Here is a 15,147-nt window from a genome sequence, read left to right as displayed (position 1 = left end):
AACACAGTCAATTAGTGGGCCAAACTTCAAATTGAAATATCTCAAAATAATGTTTCTGGCGCTTGGTTCATTTTGGCCGAACCCCGACCATATATGATTCGATTATGTACAATTTTGGACTCGATTATATACAGTTTGATAAAAAGATTTTTTTTTTATAATTCAAATATGACTCATTTCAAGAGAAAAAATTATAGGAGGTTGTGTCCAAGATACGACCGCATTGTTGACGTAGAACTAAGCTGTTATATTATAAAAGTCGCTTGTTTGAATCGAAATTTTATTGCCCCCGGCAATGTGTTCGTTTTTTGCAGGGCTCGAGCCAGCATTCCTCTTCTTCTTGCTCATCACACACTATGCGAAGCGTCCAATTTATGACGCGGAAAGAAAAACACACGATACGAATAACGCGAAAAACGAACCGGAAAAACCACACGACGATATCCAAGTTGAATTACCACTGGTGGGGTCCAATCTTAGATCGAAGCGCAGCGAAAGCAAAGTGAACTGGATTGCTCAACAGTCCGATGCCGAATGGAAATTTGTCACAGCGAGATCCAATATTTATACTCTAGACAAGTATTCCCCTTCATTCTTCTTCTTTTCCTTTGCTCACGGTGACTATTTCCTACGATTTCCCCTTCGTTGCTCGTCGATAAGTTGCTCGTTATTGACAGCTCTGTTCGGGAAAGCACACAAATGGACTGAACAAATGTATGGGAAAATAGAAACGCTTCAAGTTTTCATGAATTTTAACCATTTACAAACCAAGGGATTCTAATGTATAGCATATTAAACATATCTTAGGCAATTTCCGATTCGTTTCTGCTTCCTTTACAATGCAGGTTTTTAATCGCATGCGAAATACTCACTCGCGATATTTTTCAATGCATCTCTTTACAATGCTTAGCCATATCGCGCGATAATCTGTCATAATCTGTCTGTCAAACCTGCATCCCTCTAATCATACTGTCATTATTTGTTATGGACAAGATCGTACTAGATTGGTGGAACAAAATCATATCGCTAGAAATGTGAATGGAAGTATAAAACTCCAAATTATTAATAATTGAAAAACTAACGAATTCAATCAAATATTAACAAAAATGTGTAAAAATAATTATGATTATGCAGCAATACGCAATAAGTGATCGATTCAGCTCTCACTTTATGAAGCGTTTCATATGTACAGAGCTGAACATTTCTTTCGATATATCGTTCCACCCATCAAGCCAATTTTGTTCCACCTGTCTGATGTATATAGTGTCTCCTATCAAAGCAACGCGATTTTCGCAGCCAAAGCTTGGAGAGCTCTATCTTTTTTTGCACTGTCATGAGTGATTTCGCGCTTTGCTCTGATTGGTTGACGAGTAAAAATCGCGATTGAAGGAAAAAAATGGCGCTCATTGTGGATGATTGTAAATCCGGCATTAGTATGTAAATCGCGCAAATTAACGTCAACTTTATTTCATAAAAACGTGACCTGTTTTCTGATTTGGCACCCTTAATGAAAGACGTAGTTCTACGTCAAAAATGAAACCATTGAAGTGAAATTTCAAAGGCTTTTATAAGTACAGTGGCTAAAACATCGTGATTTTTGAAGATTTTGGTTGAATTTTCACCAGGAATTGTCTATATCGATATTGCAGCGAAATTAAGATAGAAGTAGATAGAAGTTGGGCGTCAAAGAACAATTTGTAGAGTGGTTGGAGAGCTTTAACTTGATTGATAGAAACAATCAAGTTTAGTAGGAATTTTTGGGATAAAATGAATGATTACACATTTAAAAAATTACTAACATCAAAATTTTCCACTTCCAAAATGTTATTTAAATCCACTAATTTAGATGTTCCACTACTATATCCTATATTAAATTTTCTCATCTTTCAAATGAGAGCAACAGAATCGGCTTGTGTAACGTACTTTTCAATGTAGAGCCAGTTTGAGGCAACAGAGTCCGAAACAAAAAGTTCTATAACTCTGTCATCGTTGAAATTCGAACATATGGATAGAACGATTTTTTTCGTGAAATATAACCGTCCATCACCTACTGAGAGATACTTGAGAAAAAAAAATTCCATGTGAGGAAGGTGTTTTGTGACTTAAGGAGATGAATCAAAAATTCAAACTCATACCATGATTGGGGCACAATGGAATGACATGCAAACCGTTTAGGACGTAGGACTATGCAATCTTTTTTTAATTTGTTGGTTTATCATTTCGGATATTATTTGCGAATACGTCGAAAGTTCATAAATAAGTTCCGCTAGCGTTCACAGCTCAAGGGGAAACATAAAACACAAAACGAGCAGAATAAGCGACCTTTGTTGTTTCGGACACAGAAAGGTTCTGAAAATTTTACTCAGAGGAGATGCAATATTTATACACTAGCGACAGCTTCCTTACTTCGAAAATAGTCACTTTTCGCTATCCGCCTTCGTTGTTTCTATTCTTCTTCTTCTTCTTTTCATTTATTTGCGGATACTTCAAATCCAATGATTCATTCGTCTCCGACTGTTTCTATTCTAGCGGCTGCATAATTTGCTCGTTATGGATAGCTCTGTTCGGGAAAGCACACAAATGGACAGAACAAATATAAGGGGAAATGGGAACGCGTTCAATTTTCATCAATTTAAACCATATACAGACTATGAGAATGTAATATATAGCATACCAAACAAATCTTAGAAAATTTCCAATCCGATTGATATGCAAATCGTTAAAATCCGTTCGCAGCAAAAATAGTTATTAACATTAACTTTATTTCATAAAAACGTGACCGGTTTCCTGATTTGGCACCCTTAATGTAAGACGTAGTCCTACGTCAAAATTAGAAGTGGGTTATATCTTTGACATAACCGCAAGGTGGACGTAGGACTAACGTTGACTTAGCAATCAATAAGTAACAAGCATATAAATCTTAGACATTTCATCTTTCGAATGAAGTGATTATCATACCACTTCGTTTAGCCGGAAAAGAATTATTGACGCTCAAAGGGGAATTCGATTCGGGCAAATCCGTAGTCAATGGCACCGGTCGGTATCCAATTATCATCGATACCTCGCCTTTCGCTAAATGCTCAGTTCGGTCCGACTGCAGAAGAGAAATGGAATAGGAAAACGACAGACGGGAGAAAGCGATTTTGGAGGTTGAAATGGTATTGGCAGAAAACTTCTGCATTTTATCTTTCAAATAATGTGATTATCATACCACTTCGTTTTGCCAGAAAAAGATTATTAATGCTTAAAGGAGGAATCGCCTCCTCCGAGGAAATAACCAGTGCAAATTAGAATCTACGATCGATTGGGACATTCGTACACAAATAATAGTTTCACGCTGATTTCAACAATATATATAAAAATGGATTTCTGTTTGTCTTTCTGTCTGATTCTTATGGACTCGGAAACTACTGAACCGATCAACATGAAAATTGGTATGTAGGGGTTTTTGGGGCCGGGGAAGGTTTTCGTGATAGTCTGAGACCCCTCCCCCCTCTCTAAGGAGGGGCTGCCATACAAATTAAACACAAATTTCTGTATTACTCGAGAATTAATCAATCAAATGTAACCAAATTAGGCATATTAAGGTGCAAAAAATGTTTCTATGGTGGTTAGGCTCTCCACCCCCTTCTCTAAGGGGGGCTGCCATACGAATGAAACACAAATTTCTGCATTACTCGAAAATTAATCAAGCAAATGAAACCAAATTAGGTATATTGACATGACAATTGAAAATTTTCGGAAAACTCTGACGGAAAAAGGGAAAATTCGGAAAACTAAATTCCCATGTGTTCTACAATTACATAGTGACAAGTGAAAGTGAAAAATCTTGAACAAGAATTGTGTCTGAAAATAATCTGATATTATAATGAGTTTTTTTTAGACACTAGGAATTTCATAGTAAGAAAACGTGAATGTTTGAAGGTATTGAAAAGAAAAAACAAATTTTGGGCGAGACGAAGTTTGCCGGGTCAGCTAGTATCTGTATAAAATATTTCGTATTCTTCACTGTCAAATCCATAGTCAATGGTACCCACCGGTATCGAAATATCATCGACACCACGATTTTCGCTAAATGCTCCTTTCGTGTCGGCCTGCAGAGACATTTTTCTGAACTCTAATCTATCAAATTTGGTGTCCCTAAAAAGGACCATTAATTATATGCTACGGTACCAGAGCTGCAGTTTGTCGTGAGAATCAAGTGATGGTACTCACACAAAGATAATCAACAAATGTTGTACTACGATTATCATTGGTGACCATCCCAAAGTCAGTCCAATAGTGTGAGAAGAGTGTTATCACAACACTAACGCATGGTGAACTTCTACTTGACAGTAGAAATCCGAGCTCCTTGGTGTGTGTCCTGTCGCTGAAATGTCAGAATAGTGCGACACTCAAAAGTCTAGCTGTAGTTTGGTGTTTGGCGATATTCACAACATTCGCCTCTTTGTGTTCGTTCTTCGTGACTAGGGATGCCAGATGTGAATATACAGTTTCATTTTAAATACAATTTGAAGAATATTGTGTTTTCAGGCATGTATTTTCTTTTCAACTTTTCAGACGGCCTTAACGTGTTTAGCGGCACTTCGCCGACTCTACGTAGTAATATACGTGTCATTTGTATTAGTACTTAGTTTGTGGAATAACACGCCTTGCGTATACCCTCTATTCCGGCTCCCGATCGGGTTTGAAATTAGCAAAATGATGCATTTTGTAACCCGTTCGACCTCGATTTTTTTACCAAATTTGTTACTCATCATTGCAAGGATACTAAATCTGCAGACATGTTCGCAATTTTACTAATATTTAATGTTCTGTCTATCCTGTTGCAAACTTATATTTTCAGTTGCAGACTGTAGGGATATGGTATTTCTTCTCTTATGACTTGATTCCCTGCGCTTAAAACCCCTTTTTTCAAACATTACTTTGCTATTCTCGCGGTTACAAAAGTATCTGCATCTCAGATTTCATCGAGAAACCGCCAATCAGATTGTCCTCGAACAAAGTCCACAGAAGCTGGAGGGGGTGAGCGAACGGCTATACGAGCTGCTATTTCAAGGCGTTATATCGAATGTTATATTCTGTGGATTGGTACCAAATCTGGTTAAAAATTGCGATATGAGTCTGAAGACGCAAACATTGAATCTTGCCGGGCATTGTGAACACTGGATGCAGCAAGGAAGCAAACATATATTCCATCTGGACGTGTTCGTGGCGCAGTTTGTAACACTGTATAAGAAGTTTCTCAATAAAGCCTCAATGGAAGTGGATGATTTTTGAGCGATTTTTTGAGATCGCAATTTTCTTTCGTTTTATAAAAAAAATGAAATTTTTGTGTTCATCTCACGTTTATTAATTAAACTTCAATAGTTCTGGTAAGGCTCAACTCTTTATAAAAAAAACGCCTTGTCGGTTTTCAATCGGATCATTTTCATGACCCGCAAATAATTATGAAATGGTAAATTTATCAATATACTTAAATTTCATTCAAATAATGGTTTTGGCTGCACCATGTTTATTTGAAAATTATATTTAATATAACTTTTAAAATTATGACACCATAATCTTTTTTATTATAAATGTTTGTTCATTTTAACTGCAAGAAATACATACATTGAATACTGAAAGACAATTGTTCGAATGAATCGAATATTTAAAAATGGCCCCACGATTAATCGATAATCGAATAAACGAAAAATTTAGACATCTCTAACAACAACATCAACTTCTACTTCAACAAACAAATCTAAACCCAGGAAAGTGAAGTGGAAGGTAAAACGTAATGTCAGAATTGCCGTTCGGACGTATCCCGTAAGTTTCAATTTATTTACATAGATGGTATCCAAACAACACTAAACATTTACTACAGTTTCGTCGGCACAGTTGATTGCCGTTATGAACCAGCACAAAAAACAAAGCTGCAAATTATGCACCATGTCGGTACCACGATCAAAGCATTCCCTGAGTAAATCATATCACATTAGCCGAGCCAGCTGGCAGAAGCATATGCATAAAGGTTACTAGGTTACTATTTTCAACGACAATTGTTTATTTATTATACTGCTTCAAATACCTTCGACGAAATCAAATGTAACCATACCAACGTAAGTAATAACATAAACAAATCCAAACCTTTCGTCTTGCCATTCCTCATACGTCTTTTCTAAATAGTGTAAATTACGAGCCACCTGTTAACTCCACCTTCTTGATCTAAACAACCGTCGCGATTGGTAAAAATGATTGGAACTGTCTGATCACTCACATTTCTACTACCATCATACGCCACAACCACCGCTCTCGTAACGTAAAGTTGTAAACAGAGCGATCGGCAGTGAGAGGCATTGGAACCAACCGTCATTTGGTTAAGTGTCAGAAACAAAAGAGTGAGTATCACTACTGAATATTTGGATCTCACGTGCCGTGAGAGGAATTGAGTGACTATGGTCAGCTTTTTTGTGACATTGACGGTGATGGATTGCAGCTCTGTACGGTACTCGAGTTTCATTTGGAGCTGGTATACTTCGGCTTTAGTTGGCAAATGACTGGACTAAGCGTACCATCGGTACTTCGCGTACCTGCAGGCATAAAATAGACCCCATTCGTGGTCCTTAGCTTCCTGTCCAGTAACTCCTACCCCTACCTCCCCGTGGTGCCGGCTGGGGTACGAGTAACCATAGTGAAGATCGGGTAACCAACCCCGGTGGGATCTTGGTCGTATGCTGACAGGGAAGGGGGCCTATCCGAGCGTCTGTCCACCATGGAGGTGCGGCTCAAAACAGCGTCTGATCCCCATGTTAGGGGCGGCTGATCACTGTCTTCGTGCCAGCAGGGACTCTAAAAAGTGCTGTGCACGACGGTCCTCCGGCGAGACAGGGGGTTGATGCAGGCCCTGCAAGCCATCCGTAAAAATAAAACGCACAGGAAAATTCACAAAGAAATTCGAGACAGGACAATCGGACTAGAACACGGACTAGAGATTGGAAACTCGGAACATGGAACTGCAAGTCTCTCAATTTTCTTGCGAGTACCCGAATTCTTTCGGAAATATTGAGAGCCCGCAATTTCAACATCGTAGGGCTGCAGGAGGTGTGCTGGAAAGGTTCGATGGTGCGATCGTTCCATGGTGGGTATACCATTTATCAGAGTTGCGGCAACACACATGAGCTGGGTACAGCTTTCATCGTGATGGGGGAGATGCAAAAACGGGTGATTGGTTGGTGGCCGATCAATGAAAGAATGTGCAGATTGAGAATGAGAGGCCACTTCTTCAATATCAGCATAAAGAAGAATTCTACGCGCAGCTAGAGCGTTAATACGATCGCTGCCCAAAACACGACATCAAAATCGTCATCGATGATTTGAACGCTCAGGTCGGCCAAGAGGAGGAGTTCAGACCGGTAATTGGAAGGTTCAGCGGCCATCAGCGAACCAACGAAAACGGCCTAAGACTTATCGACTTCGCTGCCTCCAAGAACATGGCCATACGTAGCACCTTCTTCCAGCACAGCCTCCAACCTGGAGATCACCACAGCAAGCAGAAACACAAATTGACCACGTTTTGATCGACGGTCGGCACTTCTCAGATATCATCGACGTCAGAACCTATCGTGGCGCTAACATCGATTCAGACCACTACCTGGTGATGGTCAAACTGCGTTCTAACATAAGACACCAGCGCTCACCACGGTATCACCCACGACGACTACAGGAGCCGAACATTGCTGCAACATACTCGCAGCGTCTTGAAGCTGCGTTACCGGGGGTAGACGAGCTGGATGCTGTTACCCTCGATGAATGCTGGAACACCTTAAAAGCAGCAATTAGCAGCACAGCAGAGACCGTCATCGGGTATGAACAACGAGGACAACGGAACGAATGGTTTGACGACGAGTGCCGAGCGCTCCTGAACGAGAAGGATGCAGCACGCGCAGCCATGCTGCAACGAGCGACTCGACAAAACGTGGAACGATACAAAGTGGAGCGAAGGCAGCAAACACATCTCTTTCAGGAAAAAAGCGCCGCCTGGAAGAGAAAGAGTGTGAGGAGATGGTGCTGCTTTATCGTTCTCGAGAATCGCGGAAGTTTTTCAAGAAACTAAACGCCTCGCACAAAGGCTTTGTGCCGCGGGCCGAAATGCGCAGAAACAAGGAAGGAGGCATCTTGACGAACGAACGCGAGGTGATCGAAAGGTGGAGGCAGCACTACGATGAACACCTGAACAGCGCGCAGACAGGAGACCAAGACGGCGTTGAGGAGGACTACACCGGTGCAATGAACAACGACGATGGGTGAAGTTGAGGAGACCATTAATCAGCTCAAGAACCAGAAAGCAGCTGGGAAGGATGGCCTCGTAGCGGATCTCTTCAAGGGAGGTCCGAGAAAACTTGTAGAGTGTATGCACCGGTTGATAGTCAGGATCTGGGACACAGAACAGCTACCGGAGGAGTGGAAGGACGGGGTAATCTGCCCCATATATAAAAAAGGCGACAAGTTGGATTGTGGGAAATATCGTGCCATCACAATCCTGAATGGTGCCTACAAAATTTTGTCTCAGATCCTCTTCCGCCGTCTGTCGCCAAAAGTAAGTACATTTGTGGGAAGTTATCAGGCCGGATTCATGCCCGGTTGCTCGACGACGGACCATATTTTTACATTGCGGCAGATCCTCCAAAAGTGCCGCGAGTATTAGGTCCCTGCACATCACATCTTCGTCGATTTCAAGGCCGCATATGATACAATCGACCGACGACAGCTATGGAGGATCATGGACGAACACGGCTTTCCCCGAAAGCTGACAAGACTGATTAAGGCAACGATGAGCGGTGTGCGGTGCAGTGTGCGGATCTCAGGTGAGCTGTCGGAATCATTTGAGACTCACAGGGGACTTCGACAAGGCGATGGACTCTCCTGTCTGCTCTTCAACGTGGCGCTGGAAGGTGTTATGCGGAGAGCGGGCTTCAACATGCGGGGCACGATTTTCAACAAGTCTAGTTAGTTTATCTGCTTCGCCGACGACGTGGACATAATCAGAAGAACACATGCGACGATAGCCGACTTGTATACCCGACTGAAACACGAAGCACGGCTGATTGGGTTTGGGTCAATGCGTCTATGACTAAATACATGCTAGCTGGAGGGACTGAGGTGGTAGAGGAATTTGTCTACCTTGGCTCGTTGATAACAACTGACAACAACAACAGCCGTGAAATTCGAAGACGCATTGTCAATGGAAGTCGTGCCTACTATGGGCTCCGCAAATCCTTGAGGTCCAATAAGCTCCAACCCCGTACGAAGTGTACCATGTACAAATCCCTAATTCGACCGGTTGTTCTCTATGGACACGAAGCATGGACGATGCTTGAAGAGGACTCACAAGCGCTCGGAGTTTTCGAACGCCGAGTGCTCAGAACAATATACAATGGTGTACAGGAAAACGGAGTATGGAGAAGGAGAATGAACCACGAACTGGCGCAATTCTACGGCGAACCCAGTATCCAGAAAGTCGCCAAGGCTGGACGAGTGCGATGGGCAGGGCATGTTGCAAGATTGCCGGACAGCAGCCCTGCAAAGATGGTGTTCGCATCTAATCCGGTAGGAACAAGAAGGAGAGGAGCCCAGCGAGCGAGGTGGTTGAACCAGGTGGGGCAGGACTTGGCAAGAATCGGTGCAGCCGGGAGTTGGAGAACTGCAGCCATGGATCGGGTTTATTGGAGAAGAGTAGTGAATCAGATCTAATCTCAATGGGATGTAGAGTCATAGTAAATAAATAAATAAAATGCTTCGGCTTCTGATTATCATACCACTCCATTCAGTCGGAGAAGAGGTATTAACGTTCAAAACCTTGCACTCCAGCGTCACTCTCTCATTTTCGAAACTTTGAACTTGCACCCTGGTACAGAAATGCAAGACGTAGTCCTACGCCAAAAATTTTGAATAAATGTTTTGTATCTCGATACAGAATATCCAAGGGGACCATCTAGTTAGGGAGAGTTGACTGTATTTTGAATTAGGGGAACGCGCGCATTACCATATTGATATTGATATTGGAATTATCATCGACTGAATTTATCTTTCTGCACCCAATAAAGCTCTTCCACCAGTTTTCTGGAAGTTTTCTGAATAATGCAAGTCACTAGAACTGGGGGAATGATATAAGTTCACAAATTTCGCGATTCTCACCAACACTATGAGATCCTATGATTTATTGAAGTATTACATTATTCACGAACACTTTTCTTCTCATATTTTTTTTCCGTTTTGCTACATTTGGCTATTTGAATTAATTATCGATTCCACACAAAGAAACAAGCATCGACAGCAAAGATTACAATCGACATAATCTAATGAAGCGTATTATCACAACCCATCCGCAAACGGTCATTACATACCACAGTTCTCGAACTCTGCTCCCATCACTACTCGACCACTGCCGATCAGAGCCAAAACACCGATCAGGATGCCGACCATTGACACTGATAGTGATTTAATCATGGTGATGATGCTGATGTTTACAAGAAACAGTACTTTCAACTTTTTGACTTCTGAACTCAGCGCGCGGAGATAAGAACCGTACCGAGCGACTCGACTGATTGACGGCGGGACACAAACTGACCGGTCGATCGTCCTGTTGTGAATCACATTGACTAGCTCTGGGACATGCAACGTAATTTCTCGTGGCCGAATGTTGCGTATTGCGACTCTGATTGCGTTTGATGCACAACGAACAATAAGTGGAATAGAATTGGAATAGCAGCAACAAAAAAGAAGGTCGGCTCTAGCTAACAAAACAGAATGCAGAATAGTATGAGTGTGTGGCGTTTTTTTTTGTGATAAGCGATAATATTCTCAGTGGCGGCCGATTGTATACCATAAAAGAGCCGATGAATGGGTCTCCCTCAGTTACTGTTGGAATGACGAAACGTCCGCCGTTTCTGCTAGGTGTTTCCTTTGAAGCTTCCAACGCTTCATAATAGCAGCCAATTTATTACGCTGTGTGTAAGACCTAGAGTGATTTCAATTAATCCATATAGATAAATTTAATTTAGATCGGGATTTTCTACCCTCAATTGTATTCTTTCAATTCTATTTGCAGATGCGGATATGTACTTATAGACAAACTATATTATCCGCTAGTACATAATACATTGAATATTTTATCAAACAAAACCTAGAATAACCCCGAAGCTCCCTCACTCTTCACCTTCCGTGGAATCGTGGCCGCCCGCAGGTACGGATTGTCGATCGTCGGACTGTTGTTGGTCAGATTAATCTGCGCCGTCGTGATATTTCCGCTGGCCGTCGAAACCGTCACCGTCGGAGGACCCATTTTGCTTTCACCACCCGCGCCGTGACATTCGCTCTTAATCGGCGAAGTCGACTCGCTATCCTTCCCATCGGTATCCTTGTCGTCGCCACGCTTCCCTTCGCCGTCCTCACCATCGTCGTCGTCATCATCCTCCTTCGTTTCGGCTGGGTCCTCCTTCCGGTTCGCTACCTGATAGTAGTATTCCAATTCCTCGAAGTCGAAGATTTGATCGGTGGGATTCAAAGCTTGGAGGTACGGCGGGAAGGAGGGTTTACATGCGATCAGCGGGAACATCGGATTGTCCTCGTTGTCGAAGAGGCTGTGAACCTCGCTGGTCTTGGCTAGGAATTTTGTGAGTGCCTTCTCGATGTCGCGCTTCTGGGAGGCTGCCTTCTCCCGAATGGCTTCATACTCGGTGACCGGTTGTTTGTATGTCTAGAAGGAAAAACATTGTTTTTTGAAAAAGCAACTTTCCTTATTAACAAAACGGCCTTACCGGTGTTCGAATGTAAGCGTGCGGATCGGGCAGAGAGGGCAAATGGTTGGGAATGTGCGTTGGGTGAGAGTTTTTTTGTCCAGCTTGGAGGATACTCGGTTGCTTCTGTGCTTGCGCCAGCTGGGGCTGGGGGAGAATTTGACGACCCTCGCGTTTAGCGAACGATTCCAACCCTCTGACGGAAATTCCCATATTGATCAGGGCAATCACAACGTCTCCTATAACGGGTTGCGTTCTGCCTGCTAGTTCGCAATAGTTTCGCGCTGACTGACCCAGTTCAACAATAACTACGGGAATGTAGAAAAAATAAATTAATACTGGTTTTTTTTCTACATAAGACAAAACAGTTTACAGCTTTGCATCATTTCCGTGAGCGTTTCCAGACATTCTTTGTCGGCGTTATCGAAATCATGCTCTAGCAGTTGTGATGATATAGCCATTTGGAGGAACTTCCTCCGGGCCATTTGAGTGGCGTTGAATTCTGCCATTTTTTACGCCAAATATTTGAAATTCAAATGAAACACGAAAAAATTGTACACATATGAAATAAAAACAGAGATTAATTCAGTTGTTTACAATCGTTTGATACATAATCAAACTGACAACTAATACCTGATTGGCCAAAGTAATATTCCTGACTTGAATCAAGACGGGTTGTTCAATTTAATTAAAAGAAGTACTAGATCTGGATTGCCAACTAATAGCGAATTCATTTTTAACACTCCTATACTCGCGCATTAGTCTGTCAGACCGAGAAACCAATAATTCGTTCATTTCTCAGAAAATATCAACACTACGACTTTGCGATTCTCTCTAGCTTCGTTATTCGTCGTTCGTCATCGTTTAGCGTATCGCATGTGTTAGTAGAAAGGGGACGTGTGCCACTTTTTTAACACTATCGGTCTGACACACCGACGCGAGTATAGGAGTAGTTTTTTTGGACATGTGTCTTTTTTCATATTCTAGAATATTGTTGAATGAAATGTATAAATTAATGTTAGTGGCGTGGAATATTCATTGCATATAATGCATAAGATCATTACCGGACTATTGTTATTTGATTTCAGTCCCTTTTGTAACTGGATTGAACGGATCCACATATTAGGCTGTCAAAAAAGTCCTGCGGTATTTCCGCGAGGTGTCGTTGTAAGCGCGTAGTTCTAGTTGTATTCATTGTATCAAGTCATACTATAGATTGTTGGAAAGGTATTTTATATATACAAGGACTATAATATAGTCCTTGACAGTGTTTTGTTTGGTTAAGTCGTTCGTGAGTTATAGTGTCGCAAATATGGAGCAAAATATAGAGAAAATCCGACCTATTTTACAGTACTACTATGACAAAGGCAAAAATGCATCTCAAGCTGCCAATAAAATTTGTGCAGTTTATGGACCCGATACAGTTTCCATTTCCACCGCACAACGATGGTTTCACCGTTTTCGTTCTGGTGTAGAGGTCGTTGAGGATGCGCCACGCTCCGGAAGGCCTGTCGCCGATAATTTCGACAAAATCGCTGAATTAACCGAGAAAGACCGGCATAGTAGCAGCCGTAGCATTGGCCAAGAGCTGGGGATAAGTCATCAAACCGTTATTAACCATTTGAAGAAGCTTGGATTCACAAAGAAGCTCGATGTATGGGTGCCACACACGTTGACGCAAAAAACATCTTTGACCGTATCGACGCATGTGAATCGCTGCTGAATCGCAACAAAATCGACCCGTTTCTGAAGCGGATGGTGACTGGCGATGAAAAGTGGGTCACTTACGACAACGTGAAGCGCAAACGGTCGTGGTCGAAGCCCGCTGAAGCGGCTCAGACGGTGGCCAAGCCCTCATTAACGGCCAGGAAGGTTCTGCTGTGTGTTTGGTGGGATTGTCAAGGAATAATCTATTATGAGCTGCTTCCCTATGGCCAAACGCTCAATTCGGACCTGTACTGCCAACAACTGGGCCGCTTGAAGGTAGCACTCATGAAGAAGAGGCTATCTTTGATAAACAGAGGCCGCATTGTCTTCCATCAGGACAACGCCAGGCCACACACTTCTTTGGTGACGCGCCAGAAGCTCCGGGAGCTCGGATGGGAGGTTCTTTTGCATCCGCCGTATAGTCCGGACCTTGCACCAAGTGACTACCACCTGTTTTTGTCCATGGCGAACGAGCTTGGTAGTCAGAAGTTAGCCACAAAAGAGGCCTGTGAAAATTGGCTATCCGAGTTTTTTGCCAATAAGGAAGCGAGCTTCTATACCAGGGGTATTATGAAGTTGGCATCCCGTTGGGAACAAGTCATCGAACAAAACGACGCATATTTGACTTAAAACAGATGATTGTAACTAATTTTATGAATAAATGAAAATTCCACTAAAGCCTGAAAAATACTCAATGGGAACATCACAGAGAAGTTTAATTTTCGGTCTGTGACACCGTGCGCGAGTATACGTGTTATGATTTTGCACGCGAGTATAGGAGGGTTAAAACTGAGTTAGTGCCAAACTAACTCTGTAATAAAAAAAAAAGTTTTCAGCGGTGGTTTGTTGGTGTGCGTTATATAGTCTGATTTGTTCATATTTGCGACGATAAATGTACAGTGTCGACGTCTGGTGGCGATATTAGTGCTTGGGAGGTAAATTGTAATCTATTGTTCAGAGGCGAATGCCACATTAGGCAAAGTCTCTATAAAAAAAAATCTATTGTTTGATTACCTAGCACATGTAGTCCTGACACTCACTTAACCATTTTTTGATGCATTTCCTGTTTGTTCCAGAAATAATTACAATCTATATATATAAAAATTTCGTGTCACGGTGTTTGTTACCGAACTCCTCCGAAACGGCTCAACCGATTTTGATGAAATTATGCAAAAAAAACTTGGTAAGCATGAGAATAGGTTGTAAACTATATACGATACCGCTAGGATACTGATTACTAAATATTTAATATCGATTAGAGTGCTTCTATGCCATACCCTATTTTTAATCGATTTTATCAGTTTTGTAAAAACAATATTCAAATAATTTAATCGTCGGTCGTTTTTTAAGCAGGACAAATTTATTTATGTTGTTAAATGACAGATGGCACTAGATCGAACTTCACATATTCGCAAATAACCTCACTTCGTCTAAAGCCAGGCGTATCGCCGGCGGGCTGGTGGTATTTTTGGATGAGCACAACGAATTATTGAAATACTTCAAATTTCACTTGCACGGTTTACACGTTAATGTCATCAATTCTGATAAAACTTCTGCTGGAGAGTGTGGGATATAAAGCAGGCATGAGAAAATATACATCTATATGCTATGTTTTAATTATCGATTCATTTAATTTGCACTAAAATCAACCCAGTTCTGG

At 41.8% G+C, this 15,147-nt stretch overlaps 2 protein-coding genes across 2 annotated transcripts in view; both read right to left on the bottom strand.

Moving 5' to 3' along the window:
* Positions 1-10,673, bottom strand: part of LOC129764186 (NPC intracellular cholesterol transporter 2 homolog a) — a 41,723-nt gene extending 31,050 nt beyond the window's left edge. Inside the window, exon 1 of the mRNA XM_055763038.1 lies at positions 10,389-10,673. Within this exon, the coding sequence (XP_055619013.1) occupies positions 10,389-10,491 (103 nt within the window). The 5' untranslated portion in view covers positions 10,492-10,673. The remainder of the gene's footprint in view (positions 1-10,388) is intronic.
* A 430-nt stretch (positions 10,674-11,103) lies between these two features.
* LOC129764185 (transcription initiation factor TFIID subunit 8-like) lies at positions 11,104-12,394 on the bottom strand. Its single transcript, XM_055763037.1, has 3 exons — positions 12,154-12,394; positions 11,802-12,088; positions 11,104-11,740 (listed from the first exon to the last, which is right to left on the bottom strand). The coding sequence occupies exons 1-3, from the start codon at positions 12,287-12,289 to the stop codon at positions 11,168-11,170; spliced, it is 996 nt and encodes a 331-aa protein (XP_055619012.1). The 5' UTR covers positions 12,290-12,394; the 3' UTR covers positions 11,104-11,167.
* Between the last annotated feature and the right edge of the window lie 2,753 nt (positions 12,395-15,147).

Source organism: Toxorhynchites rutilus, chromosome 2 (genome assembly GCF_029784135.1).
Source record: "Toxorhynchites rutilus septentrionalis strain SRP chromosome 2, ASM2978413v1, whole genome shotgun sequence".
Taxonomy (NCBI): domain Eukaryota; kingdom Metazoa; phylum Arthropoda; class Insecta; order Diptera; family Culicidae; genus Toxorhynchites; species Toxorhynchites rutilus.
Note: the sequence above shows the minus strand (reverse complement) of the source record. Positions and strands in the feature narration are given on the sequence as shown.